The sequence below is a fragment of the Rutidosis leptorrhynchoides genome, chromosome 3 (assembly GCF_046630445.1).
Source record: "Rutidosis leptorrhynchoides isolate AG116_Rl617_1_P2 chromosome 3, CSIRO_AGI_Rlap_v1, whole genome shotgun sequence".
Lineage (NCBI taxonomy): Eukaryota > Viridiplantae > Streptophyta > Magnoliopsida > Asterales > Asteraceae > Rutidosis > Rutidosis leptorrhynchoides.
Window position 1 is genome coordinate 368,981,792 of NC_092335.1, and position 14,598 is coordinate 368,996,389.

General features: G+C 35.5%; 1 protein-coding gene across 1 annotated transcript; it reads left to right on the forward strand.

The window, feature by feature from the left end:
• The first annotated feature begins 8,585 nt into the window (after positions 1 to 8,585).
• On the forward strand, positions 8,586 to 13,969 carry LOC139901266 (uncharacterized). The gene is made up of 5 exons (XM_071883993.1): positions 8,586 to 8,724; positions 11,876 to 12,210; positions 12,297 to 12,569; positions 12,883 to 13,275; positions 13,454 to 13,969. The coding sequence occupies exons 1-5, from the start codon at positions 8,586 to 8,588 to the stop codon at positions 13,967 to 13,969; spliced, it is 1,656 nt and encodes a 551-aa protein (XP_071740094.1).
• Positions 13,970 to 14,598: the final 629 nt, after the last annotated feature.

Consider the following 14,598-nt stretch of genomic DNA (forward strand, 5'->3'; position numbering starts at 1 on the left):
AGTAAAACCAGAATGCATGACTTGTTTCTGGACGTATGAATTACGTGTCTTTATTGCCTTTGCTGAACGACTTGTGTACTAGCTAGAATTATCTTCACAACCATCTTGTATCAAATTTATTGTGTGCTATATTTCATGCTATATGTAAAATAAGCGGTATTGTAAGTTTGTAAAATATTGTGTAAAAGTTTGAACGCGAAATATTATTATAATCAGTTTTTCATATAGAATTGTAGTAGTTGAATTGTATATTAGCTACTAAGTATGAACTTAACGGGTAGGTACTACCCGAATTTAAACTTATAAAACGCTAATATGAAGAAAAAGCTTTTATAAATGAGTTCATATTATGCTACGAAATACTATTAACTACTCTTAATATTCTGTATGATTAACTTGTTCCATTTGACTATTTTGAAGGAAATGGCACCGACTACTCGACACACCGTGAATATGAATGAAGAGGAATTCCGTACTTTTCTAGCTTCAAACATAGCCGTTTTACAGGCTGCGCTACATACCAACAATAACCTTGGATCTAGCAGTACAGGAAATCGTGTAGGATGCACCTACAAAGAATTCACTGCCTACAAACCTTTGGAATTTGATGGAACTGAAGGACCGATCGGATTGAAACGGTGGACCGAGAAGGTCGAATCGGTGTTTGCCATAAGTAAATGTACTGAAGAGGACAAAGTGAAGTACGCTACGCATACCTTCATAGGTTCTGCGTTAACATGGTGGAATACCTATCTAGAGCAAGTGGGACAAGACGATGCGTACGCACTACCGTGGTCAGCATTCAAGCACTTGATGAACGAGAAGTACCGTCCCAGAACCGAGGTCAATAAGCTCAAGACAGAACTTAGAGGGTTACGAACCCAAGGATTTGATATTACCACGTACGAAAGACGATTCACAGAATTGTGCCTATTGTGTCTGGGAGCATTCGAAGATGAGGAAGAGAAGATCGACGCATTTGTGAAAGGATTACCGGAAAGAATCCAAGAAGATATAAGTTCACACGAGCCCGCCTCCATACAACAGGCATGTAGAATGGCTCACAAACTAGTGAACCAGATTGAAGAAAGAATTAAAGAACAGACTACTGAAGAGGCCAATGTGAAGCAAGTTAAAAGAAAGTGGGAGGAAAACGGTGATAAGAATCACCAATACAACAACAACAGCAATTACAACAATAATCGCAACAATTATCCCAACAATCGCAACATCAATCGCAACTACAACAAACGGCCCAACAACAACAACAACAACAACAGCAACTACAACAATCATCCCAACAACAATAATAACCGCAACAACAACAACAATCAGAAGCAGCTATGCCAAAGGTGTGAAAAGTATCACTCGGGGTTCTGCACCAAATTTTGCAACAAGTGTAAAAGAAATGGTCATAGCGCGGCGAAGTGTGAGGTCTACGGACCAGGGGTTAATAGAACAAAAGGAATAAATGGTGTCGGAACGAGTAATGGCGGAGCAAGTAGTGTCGGAGCATGTTATGCCAATGTAGTTTGTTATAAATGTGGAAAATCGGGCCACATTATTAGAAATTGCCCGAACCAGGAGAACACGAATGGACAAGCCCGCGGAAGAGTTTTCAATATTAATGCGGCAGAGGCACAGGAAGACCCGGAGCTTGTTACGGGTACGTTTCTTATTGATAATAAATCTGCTTACGTTTTATTTGATTCGGGTGCGGATAGAAGCTATATGAGTAGAGATTTTTGTGCTAAATTAAGTTGTCCATTGACGCCTTTGGATAGTAAATTTTTACTCGAATTAGCAAATGGTAAATTAATTTCAGCAGATAATATATGTCAGAATCGAGAAATTAAACTGGTTAGCGAAACATTTAAGATTGATTTGATACCAGTAGAGTTAGGGAGTTTTGATGTGATAATCGGTATGGACTGGTTGAAAGAAGTGAAAGCAGAGATCGTTTGTTACAAATATGCAATTCGCATTATACGAGAAAAAGGAAAACCCTTAATGGTGTACGGAGAAAAGGGCAACACGAAGCTACATCTTATTAGTAATTTGAAGGCACAAAAACTAATAAGAAAAGGTTGCTATCCTGTTCTAGCACATGTCGAAAAAGTACAAACTGAAGAAAAGAGCATCAATGATGTTCCCATTGCAAAAGAATTTCCCGATGTATTTCCGAAAGAATTACCGGGATTACCCCCACATCGATCCGTTGAATTTCAAATAGATCTTGTACCAGGAGCTGAACCAATTGCTCGTGCTCTTTACAGACTCGCACCCAGCGAGATGAAAGAACTGCAAAGCCAATTACAAGAACTTTTAGAGCGTGGTTTCATTCGACCAAGCACATCACCGTGGGGAGCTCCTGTTTTGTTTGTCAAGAAGAAAGATGGTACATTCAGGTTGTGTATCGACTACCGAGAGTTGAACAAACTTACCATCAAGAACTGCTACCCACTACCGAGAATCGACGACTTATTTGATCAACTACAAGGCTCGTCTGTTTATTCAAAGATTGACTTACGTTCCGGGTATCATCAAATGCGGGTGAAAGAAGATGATATTCCAAAGACTGCTTTCAGAACACGTTACGGTCATTACGAGTTTATGGTCATGCCGTTTGGTTTAACTAATGCACCAGCTGTGTTCATGGACCTTATGAACCGAGTGTGTGGACCATACCTTGACAAGTTTGTCATTGTTTTCATTGATGACATACTTATTTACTCAAAGAATGACCAAGAACACGGTGAACATTTGAGAAAGGTGTTAGAAGTATTGAGGAAGGAAGAATTGTATGCTAAGTTTTCAAAGTGTGCATTTTGGTTGGAAGAAGTTCAATTCCTCGGTCACATAGTGAACAAAGAAGGTATCCAGGTGGACCCGGAAAAGATCGAAACCGTTGAAAAGTGGGAAACCCCAAAAACTCCGAAGCATATACGTCAATTTTTAGGATTGGCTGGTTACTACAGAAGATTCATCCATGATTTCTCCAAAATAGCAAAACCCTTGACTGCATTAACGCATAAAGGGAAGAAATTTGAATGGAAGGATGAACAAGAAAAGGCGTTTCAATTATTGAAGAAAAAGCTAACTACGGCACCTATATTGTCATTGCCTGAAGGGAATGATGATTTTGTGATTTATTGTGACGCATCAAAGCAAGATCTCGGTTGTGTATTAATGCAACGGACGAAGGTGATTGCTTATGCATCTAGACAATTGAAGATTCACGAGCAAAATTATACGACGCATGATTTGGAATTAGGCGCGGTTGTTTTTGCATTAAAGACTTGGAGGCACTACTTATATGGGGTCAAAAGTATTATATATACCGACCACAAAAGTCTTCAACACATATTTAATCAGAAACAACTGAATATGAGGCAGCGTAGGTGGATTGAATTGTTGAATGATTACGACTTTGAGATTCGTTACCACCCGGGGAAGGCAAATGTGGTTGCCGACGCCTTGAGCAGAAAGGACAGAGAACTCATTCGAGTAAAATCTATGAATATAATGATTCACACTAACCTTACTACTCAAATAAAGGAGGCGCAACAAGGAGTTTTAAAAGAGGGAAATTTAAAGGATGAAATACCCAAAGGATCGGAGAAGCATCTTAATATTCGGGAAGACGGAACCCGGTATAGGGCTGAAAGAATTTGGGTACTAAAATTTGGAGATATGAGAGAAACGGTACTTAGAGAAGCTCATAAAACCAGATACTCAATACATCCTGGAACGGGGAAGATGTACAAGGATCTTAAGAAACATTTTTGGTGGCCAGGTATGAAAGCCGATATTACTAAATATGTAGGAGAATGTTTGACGTGTTCTAAGGTCAAAGCTGAACATCAGAAACCATCAGGTCTACTACAACAACCTGAAATCCCGGAATGGAAATGGGAAAACATTACCATGGATTTCATTACTAAATTGCTAAGGACTGCAAGTGGTTATGATACTATTTGGGTAATAGTTGATCGTCTCACCAAGTCAGCACACTTCCTGCCAATAAGAGAAGATGACAAGATGGAGAAGTTAGCACGACTGTATTTGAAGGAAGTCGTCTCCAGACATGGAATACTAATCTCTATTATCTCTGATAGGGATGGCAGATTTATTTCAAGATTTTGGCAGACATTACAGCAAGCATTAGGAACTCGTCTAGACATGAGTACTGCCTATCATCCACAAACTGATGGGCAGAGCGAAAGGACGATACAAACGCTTGAAGACATGCTACGAGCATGTGTTATTGATTTCGGAAACAGTTGGGATCGACATCTATCGTTAGCAGAATTTTCCTACAACAACAGCTACCATTCAAGCATTGAGATGGCGCCGTTTGAAGCACTTTATGGTAGAAAGTGCAGGTCTCTGATTTGTTGGAGTGAAGTGGGGGATAGACAGATTACGGGTCCGGAGATTATACAAGAAACTACCGAGAAGATCATCCAAATTCAACAACGGTTGAAAACCGCCCAAAGTTGACAAAAGAGCTACGCTGATATTAAAAGAAAAGATATAGAATTTGAAATTGGAGAGATGGTCATGCTTAAAGTTGCACCTTGGAAAGGCGTTGTTCGATTTGGTAAACGAGGGAAATTAAATCCAAGGTATATTGGACCATTCAAGATTATTGATCGTGTCGGACCAGTAGCGTACCGACTTGAGTTACCTCAACAACTCGCAGCTGTACATAACACTTTCCACGTCTCGAATTTGAAGAAATGTTTTGCTAAAGAAGATCTCACTATTCCGTTAGATGAAATCCAAATCAACGAAAAACTTCAATTCATCGAAGAACCCGTCGAAATAATGGATCGTGAGGTTAAAAGACTTAAGCCAAACAAGATACCAATTGTTAAGGTTCGATGGAATGCTCGTAGAGGACCCGAGTTCACCTGGGAGTGTGAAGATCAGATGAAGAAGAAATACCCGCATCTATTTCCAGAAGATTCGTCAACACCTTCAACAGCTTAAAATTTCGGGACGAAATTTATTTAACGGGTAGGTACTGTAGTGACCCGAACTTTTCCATGTTTATATATATTAATTTAGATTGATATTTACATGATTAAATGTTTCCAACATGTTAAGCAATCAAACTTGTTAAGACTTGATTAATTGAAATATGATTCATATAGACAATTGACCACCCAAGTTGACCGGTGATTCACGAACGTTAAAACTTGTAAAAACTATATGATGACATATATATGGATATATATATATATAGTTAACATGATACTATGATAAGTAAACATATCATTAAGTATATTAACAATGAACTACATATGTAAAAACAAGACTACTAACTTAATGATTTTTAAACGAGACATATATGTAACGATTATCGTTGTAAAGACATTTAATGTATATATATCATTTTAAGAGATATTCATACATGATAATATCATGATAATATAATAATTTAAAATCTCATTTAATATTATAAACATTGGGTTAACAACATTTAACAAGATCGTTAACCTAAAGGTTTCAAAACAACACTTACATGTAACGACTAACGATGACTTAACGACTCAGTTAAAATGTATATACATGTAGTGTTTTAATATGTATTTATACACTTTTGAAAGACTTCAATACACTTATCAAAATACTTCTACTTAACAAAAATTCTTACAATTACATCCTCGTTCAGTTTCATCAACAATTCTACTCGTATGCACCCGTATTCGTACTCGTACAATACACAGCTTTTAGATGTATGTACTATTGGTATATACACTCCAATGATCAGCTCTTAGCAGCCCATGTGAGTCACCTAACACATGTGGGAACCATCATTTGGCAACTAGCATGAAATATCTCATAAAATTACAAAAATATGAGTAATCATTCATGACTTATTTACATGAAAACAAAATTACATATCCTTTATATCTAATCCATACACCAACGACCAAAAACACCTACAAACACTTTCATTCTTCAATTTTCTTCATCTAATTGATCTCTCTCAAGTTCTATCTTCAAGTTCTAAGTGTTCTTCATATATTCTACAAGTTCTAGTTACATAAAATCAAGAATACTTTCAAGTTTGCTAGCTCACTTCCAATCTTGTAAGGTGATCATCCAAGCTAAAGAAATCTTTGTTTCTTATAGTAGGTTATCATTCTAATACAAGGTAATAATCATATTCAAACTTTGGTTCAATTTCTATAACTATAACAATCTTATTTCAAGTGATGATCTTACTTGAACTTGTTTTCGTGTCATGATTCTGCTTCAAGAACTTCGAGCCATCCAAGGATCCGTTGAAGCTAGATCCATTTTTCTCTTTTCCAGTAGGTTTATCCAAGGAACTTAAGGTAGTAATGATGTTCATAACATCATTCGATTCATACATATAAAGCTATCTTATTCGAAGGTTTAAACTTGTAATCACTAGAACATAGTTTAGTTAATTCTAAACTTGTTCGCAAACAAAAGTTAATCCTTCTAACTTGACTTTTAAAATCAACTAAACACATGTTCTATATCTATATGATATGCTAACTTAATGATTTAAAACCTGGAAACACGAAAAACACCGTAAAACCGGATTTACGCCGTCGTAGTAACACCGCGGGCTGTTTTGGGTTAGTTAATTAAAAACTATGATAAACTTTGATTTAAAAGTTGTTATTCTGAGAAAATGATTTTTATTATGAACATGAAACTATATCCAAAAATTATGGTTAAACTCAAAGTGGAAGTATATTTTCTAAAATGGTCATCTAGACGTCGTTCTTTCGACTGAAATGACTACCTTTACAAAAACGACTTGTAACTTATTTTTCCGACTATAAACCTATAATTTTTCTGTTTATATTCATAAAATAGAGTTCAATATGAAACCATAGCAATTTGATTCACTCAAAACGGATTTAAAATGAAGAAGTTATGGGTAAAACAAGATTGGATAATTTTTCTCATTTTAGCTACGTGAAAATTGGTAACAAATCTATTCCAACCATAACTTAATCAACTTGTATTGTATATTATGTAATCTTGAGATACCATAGACATGTATACAATGTTTCGACCGATCATGTCGACACATCTATATATATTTCGGAACAACCATAGACACTCTATATGTGAATGTTGGAGTTAGCTATACAGGGTTGAGGTTGATTCCAAAATATATATAGTTTGAGTTGTGATCAATACTGAGATACGTATACACTGGGTCGTGGATTGATTCAAGATAATATTTATCGATTTATTTCTGTACATCTAACTGTGGACAACTAGTTGTAGGTTACTAACGAGGACAGCTGACTTAATAAACTTAAAACATCAAAATATATTAAAAGTGTTGTAAATATATTTTGAACATACTTTGATATATATGTATATATTGTTATAGGTTCGTGAATCAACCAGTGGCCAAGTCTTACTTCCCGACGAAGTAAAAATCTGTGAAAGTGAGTTATAGTCCCACTTTTAAAATCTAATATTTTTGGGATGAGAATACATGCAGGTTTTATAAATGATTTACAAAATAGACACAAGTACGTGAAACTACATTCTATGGTTGAATTATCGAAATTGAATATGCCCCTTTTTATTAAGTCTGGTAATCTAAGAATTAGGGAACAGACACCCTAATTGACGCGAATCCTAAAGATAGATCTATTGGGCCTAACAAACCCCATCCAAAGTACCGGATGCTTTAGTACTTCGAAATTTATATCATATCCGAAGGGTGTCTCGGAATGATGGGGATATTCTTATATATGCATCTTGTTAATGTCGGTTACCAGGTGTTCACCATATGAATGATTTTTTATCTCTATGTATGGGATGTGTATTGAAATATGAAATCTTGTGGTCTATTATTATGATCTGATATATATAGGTTAAACCTATAACTCACCAACATTTTTGTTGACGTTTTAAGCATGTTTATTCTCAGGTGATTATTAAGAGCTTCCGCTGTCGCATACTTAAATAAGGACGAGATTTGGAGTCCATGCTTGTATGATATTATGTAAAAACTGCATTCAAGAAACTTATTTTGTTGTAACATATTTGTATTGTAAACCATTATGTAATGGTCGTGTGTAAACAGGATATTTTAGATTATCATTATTTGATAATCTACGTAAAGCTTTTTAAACCTTTATTGATGAAATAAAGATTATGGTTTGTTTTAAAAATGAATGCAGTCTTTGAAAAACGTCTCATATAGAGGTCAAAACCTCGCAACGAAATCAATTAATATGGAACGTTTTTAATTAATAAGAACGGGACATTTCAGTCATCACGAATTAAAGCTTTTCGATCACCAAATCATGGCGATTCCAGAGAATCAACAAAACACCATTAACAATCCGCTGCACTTAGCTAGTTCTGATCATCCTGGCATGACCTTAACTAGTAAACCATTTAACGGCACCAATTACCTAGGTTGGAGCCGTACAATAAAAATGGCGCTAGGAGCTAAACTCAAATTAGGGTTTATTGATGGCACGATTGAAAAACCTGCTATAACTAATGAAGATTATCCAAAGTGGACTTGATGTGATTATATGGTCACATGCTGGATCTTGAATTCAATGATAGCAGAGTTGTCTGAATCTTTCTTGTATGCTTCTGGTGCTGCTGGTTTATGGAAGGAACTAGATGAAAGATTCGGTCAAAGCAATGGTCCATTGATATATCAAATTGAACGACATCTCAGTAAGGTCACACAAGGTAATCTGTAACAACCCGACTTTTTTCGTTTACTAACGTTACTTGTCCGTTAAATATTTAACGGTGATTACTTAGAACTTTATGTGTTTGATTGAATTAAATAAATACTTGATCCTAGTGGATTACTTGAATTAATATGGTTATATTAATTTATGAACTTATTTCGGATAGCGAAATAACTAGAAAACGTTACGATTAAGTTAATCGTCTAGAAAGCTTTTCCGTTTACGGAACACAGTAAAACGACAAAATAATTATTTTTAATAATTATTGACTTTACGAAGAACTTATTTAATTTATTATTTATTTAGTAAATTAAACCTGGTGAATTCGTTTCAACGACCAGTTAACGTTCCGGAGACCCGGTACGGTTAAGGCACTCGAAACGGACCACGCGCTTACAAGAAAATAACGAAATGAATGGTATTTCACTTTTAATAATCATTTTATGTAATTATTATGTTTTAAGAATACTTTTAATTTATTAGAAGTTTTAAGAATTTTAAACGCGTGGAATTCGCTAAAACGCTCAGTTAACGTTCCGGTTTGCGGTTTCGGTCAACGACACTCATCAGGTTACACAATAGAGTTGCTAGCCAGACCAAAAGAGCCCATGACCTCCCTCCCATGTGGGCCATGGCCAAAATCCCCCATCTTCACTCTTATTGATCTTCTAATTGAGCCCATGTTGCTAACTAGTGAGTTAGGCCCTAATCTAATTAAGGAATGTGTAAAAAAGGAAATTAATCCCAACTCTTTCACCTTAACCCTAAAGCCATGACTTGGTCAGCCCCAAATCCCCTCTCCATCATCGATTTCTTCATCATCATCATTCTCCATTCAATTTTGATTTATTGCTCTTGCGTTCTACACGAAAGTGCTTCCTTTGATCGTTCTCTACGCGCTAGTATAATCAATTTAAGCTTTTGAGGTATAATTTCATTAAACCTAATCTATTTAGATCTTATTTCAATCAATTACATGGTGTACAAGAGTCTAGTGCTCAATTGATTGCGATTAGAGTCGTTGTTCGTCGTTAATTTGCTCGATTGTTGTCTTTGTTATGAAAACCGAATTTGATTGTTATGATCTGATTAAATTGACTTATGAACTGATCTTGTATTATTATCTAGATGGATAGAGATTGAAAAACTATTGAATTTGGACTTTGATTTTGCTTGATTTCGTTATCGTATGCTCAAGATATGCTTAATCGAAGTTTTCGTTAGGGTTTGCATGATATACGAATTTTCTGAGTTGCATGCTTTATGTTTTAGTTTATATAAAGTGTACTACTATATTTCTTGTGAAAATTTACGCAATTTAGACTTAATATTTGTGTCGAAAGGTTATGTAATGCTCCCGTTATGTCAAAACGAAAATGTGATTTTTAAAGTGAGCTGAAGCGTTTTTCAAAGTTACATAAAAATTGATAGAGTGTACTATGAAATGATTGAGACTTTGATATTCTGGAATATGTTATTTTATGTGTTCCTTGACATGTTTCATTTGTATGCGAACTTTCGAAAACATGATTTTCCATGAGATATATGCTCGACTATATGATGTGTCTAGTTGATGATTAAAAACTGATGAGTCTGTAAAGGTTTGCGAAACACTACAAATTGGCTAAATAAATGTTTCTGATTATTTTATCACTAAAACTTTGAGATGTTTTGAGATGACTCCAATTGGCCGTTCATCAAAATCTATTTTCTATATTTTTTGAGAAATGTTTAAAACTGACGCGCGGGCAGAAATTGCTGTAACGAACTATGATTAGACCCTTTCTGATATTGGACTTTTATTTATCGTATGAGGCCTTGGCTAGATTTTTTAGAATCAATTTTAAGTGTAGTTATTATCTGGAGTTGTTCATGATTTAATGATTTATGTTCTATGAGCTATAGTTGGATCTTTCTACGACGTACGAATTTCTAAGACATGCTTTAAGGTGCAAAAAGTGCAATATGCTTAATTATGACTTGTAAAGTGATACTTGACCTAGGTTTAACTTATTGATCATGTTTGTATGACCTACTGAGATGTTTGACTTTAGTTGATCACTTTGACCGAGTTGACTTTAGGGTTGACTTTGGTTGACTTTGGTTGACTTGCTTGGGTTAGTTGACTTTTACTTATTCGTTGAGTCAGTCTGGGCACTAGGACTTTGTGTACACTATGGGTTGACATGTTTTGACCTATAAGTATATACTTAAGATGATTTACTTATTTAGGTTGCTTTGTTCAGTCGAGATTGTTCGACAAATCGTACGTTTTGCTAAGAAATTACAAGTGCTTTTGCTAAGGTGAGTCTACAGTCCCTTTTTCAGCAACATTTTTGGGATGAGATACATGCTGCTTTTGAAACTATTTCTTAAACTGTTTTTACAAACATATTACATATTAGGCACGACTAACTTACCAAGAATATACATATGAGTTCAGATCAAAAATCCCTTAGCTTGATTATATTAGTTACTTTGTAAGCTCGACTTATAGGCACGGTACCGTTAGGTTTGGCAAACCTCACAGCAACATAAACAGGTGCTTATTTTGTTGTTACTCTTACACTTGATCGGTGTATTGCCATGATAGGGTAAACTAAAGACGTGTGCTCGGCTCACGCAAAGTTTAAAACTTTATAATCAAGTGCTCATGATAAGTGTATATTATTACGAAGCTTTTCAGAAATCTCGTGGCCTAACATACGATGAATGTTACTTAAAGATGATGTTTACAAAGTTAAAACTAGACATGGTAATGTCTATAAACAGATGAAACAAAAAGAACTTTTTGATGTCACTCACAGTTGAAACTTGACATCTTACAAACAGTTTATTACTTAGCATTTGCTATATGCAAACTTTTGAGATTATACCTTAGCGGTTTATTCAGATAAATGATTTTGAGAAATGATTTTTGACAAACGATTTATGGAAACCATTTTATGAACATACGAGAACTATTTACTCAAACCTGTAGATTCACTCAACTTTATGTTGATCCGTTTTACATGTTTTATCTCAGGTATTAGTTTCTTCCGCTGTAGAACATTGCTGTTATGTAGAAGTCAAGCCAAGCATTGGGACCAAAGTTAATACGCCGTTAGTGAATTCTGACGGGGTGTTACATAATCTCACTGTTGCAGCCTATTATAATAAGTTGAAAAGATGTTGGGATGAACTTCAGATTCTCAATGGGATACCTACATGTAGCTGTGGTAGAATGAGGGAATGCACTTGTGGTGTTACAGAGAAGTTCTTGGCTATTGAAAGCAGGTCAAAGTTGATTCAGTTTTTAATGAGGTTGAATGATGAATATGAATCTGTGCGAAGCCAACTCTTGTCAATGGTTCCTTTACCAAGTCTTAACAAAGCATACTATATTGTTCAACAAGTTAAAAAGCAAAAACAAGTAACACAGAATGATCCATCTCCTACTGCATTCTTTGCCAACACAAAGCCTTACAATAACTACAAGAAGGTCAATAAAGATAAGAAAAGATGACAAGAAATGCACCTTTTGCAACATGGAGGGGCACACTGCAGATGGTTGTTTTGAAAGGATAGGTTATCCAGATTGGTACAAAGGAAAAAAAAGGAAAGAAACAGGTTAAGGTGGCTGCAAATGTTTCAACTGAGTTTGGAAATTACGTGCCTAGGGATACACCTTTTCATTTGGAATCTGAGGTTGAGTATCAAAGTGAGAGGGTGGATTTGGATCAGAAATTGGTTAATGCTGTATGTCAAGAAATGATGAGAATGTTTAAAGGCAAAAGTGAGACAGATACTGCTAGCACTTCCAAACCTTATGCAGGTATATCATTCCATGCCTCCATTAAGGTTCTCACTAATCATTATAATCAATTCAATTATAGAAATGATTAGATTATTGACACTGGAGCTTCTGATCATATCTCACATAACATTCAATTATTTCAGTCCATTATCAACCTAAAAAGACCTATAAAAGTTAAGTTATCAGATGGTAATAGTAAATGGGTTACAAAATTTGGTAGCATACAGATAACACCCAATTTGGTCCTTTCTGAAGTGTTTTATATCCCTGATTTCCAAATAAACCTATTATCTGTTGGCAACCTTCTTAAGAACAAGTTTCTCATTGCCATTTTTTCCTACATGGTTTATATTCCAGGACCCTTCAATTAAAAAAGTCATAGTCACTGGAGAGGGATTCAACAATCTTTACATCTGCAAACCTTCAAATACTATTCCTTCAAAGAACTTTGTTGTTTTGTCATCTTTTGTTAATAGTGTTATCTCAAATAAGTCTCAAAATGTACCTGTAAATACATTTCACTCTAGATTGGGACATTCAACTGTTTCTAAACTCATTCATGTAAAAGATTGTGATCATGCAAATGTTTCTGATTTTTTCTGTGATACATGTCTTGTTGCTAAATCACACAGATTACCTATCTATTTAAGTCAAAGTAGAGCTGATGTACCTTTTCTTTTGATTCATGTGGATTTATGGGGCCCATACAAGATACATGCTTTAGATGGTGCACATTATTTCCTCACTATAGTTGATGATCACACCAGATGCACCTGGACTTATCTCTTACACACAAAAGATTCAATCAGTTCAATTCTTTCAAATTTTTTCGAATATGTTCATACACATTTTGATACAAAAGTCAAATACCTAAGGTATGATAATGGAACTGAAATAATGAATAAAAAATGTTCTCAATTGTTCAAAGATAATGGGATCATTCATAAAAAAATCCATGGTTTATACTCCCCAACAAAATGGTAGAGTGGAAAGAAAGCATAGGCATCTTTTAGACACTGCTAGGGCTTTGAAACTGCATGCCAATTTACCAAGTAAATTTTGGGGTGATTGCATTCTCAGTGCAACCTACTTAATCAACAAAATGCCTATGAAAGTGCTCAATTGGAAAACACCTTTTGAAATGTTACACAAAAGAGGCCCTGGTTATGATCACTTGAGAACAATAGGTTGCTTGTGTTATGCTAATGTACCTAAACCATACCAAGATAAGTTTGAGGCTAGAGGCATAAGGAGTGTTCTCATAGATTATCCTCCTAGTCAAAAGGGTCACAAACTCTATGCACTTGATACTAAAGAGGTGTTCTGTAGCAGAGATGTGATCTTTAAGGAAGACATTTTTCCTTTTAAGATACAAAACCAAAATACTGTCATTACAAAAGTAATGCCAATGCCCACATTTGGTGATGATAGAGAGTCTGTGTAACACCCTGAAATTTTTTTTTAAACACAGCAGAAGTATATTTAGTTACTAAAGTAACCCTGGTTAATACTTACAAACCATAGTTAACAAATCAACTTAGTTACTGTTATTACAATATTCCAAAACATCGGTGTTACGTGAAAACATGATTAAAATTGAAACATCAGAGTTAATCACATAGTCAAACATGTCTTCAACCCGTCCACAGCACCCATCCTAAACAGCAGTACCTAAATCTGCAAGGGTGGAAATGTAGGGGAATTAGCACAACTGCTAAGTGAATGGATACTATCTAACAGACCAAGCATAAGCAACTAAACATGCAAAGGCCACAGATATGCTAACGTCCTGAGCTAGCATACAACAATAATTGACAATATAAGGATCGGCGGCTTGTACGAGCACACGACTTAGTTGATCAAGCTACAGTCTACCGATAGTCCGCTTTACTGATTCCACTGCATAACCATCCATACGCAACACATGCGTCCTTCTATGCTATACTGAACAATCAGTAACACCATGACCCAACCAGGCTACCACAGTCGACCTCACATCAACCCTACCTTGCCACCTCGGTGGGTTCCCAACCTTGCCGCCTCGGTTAGTGTCCAACTAACAGTACGCACATA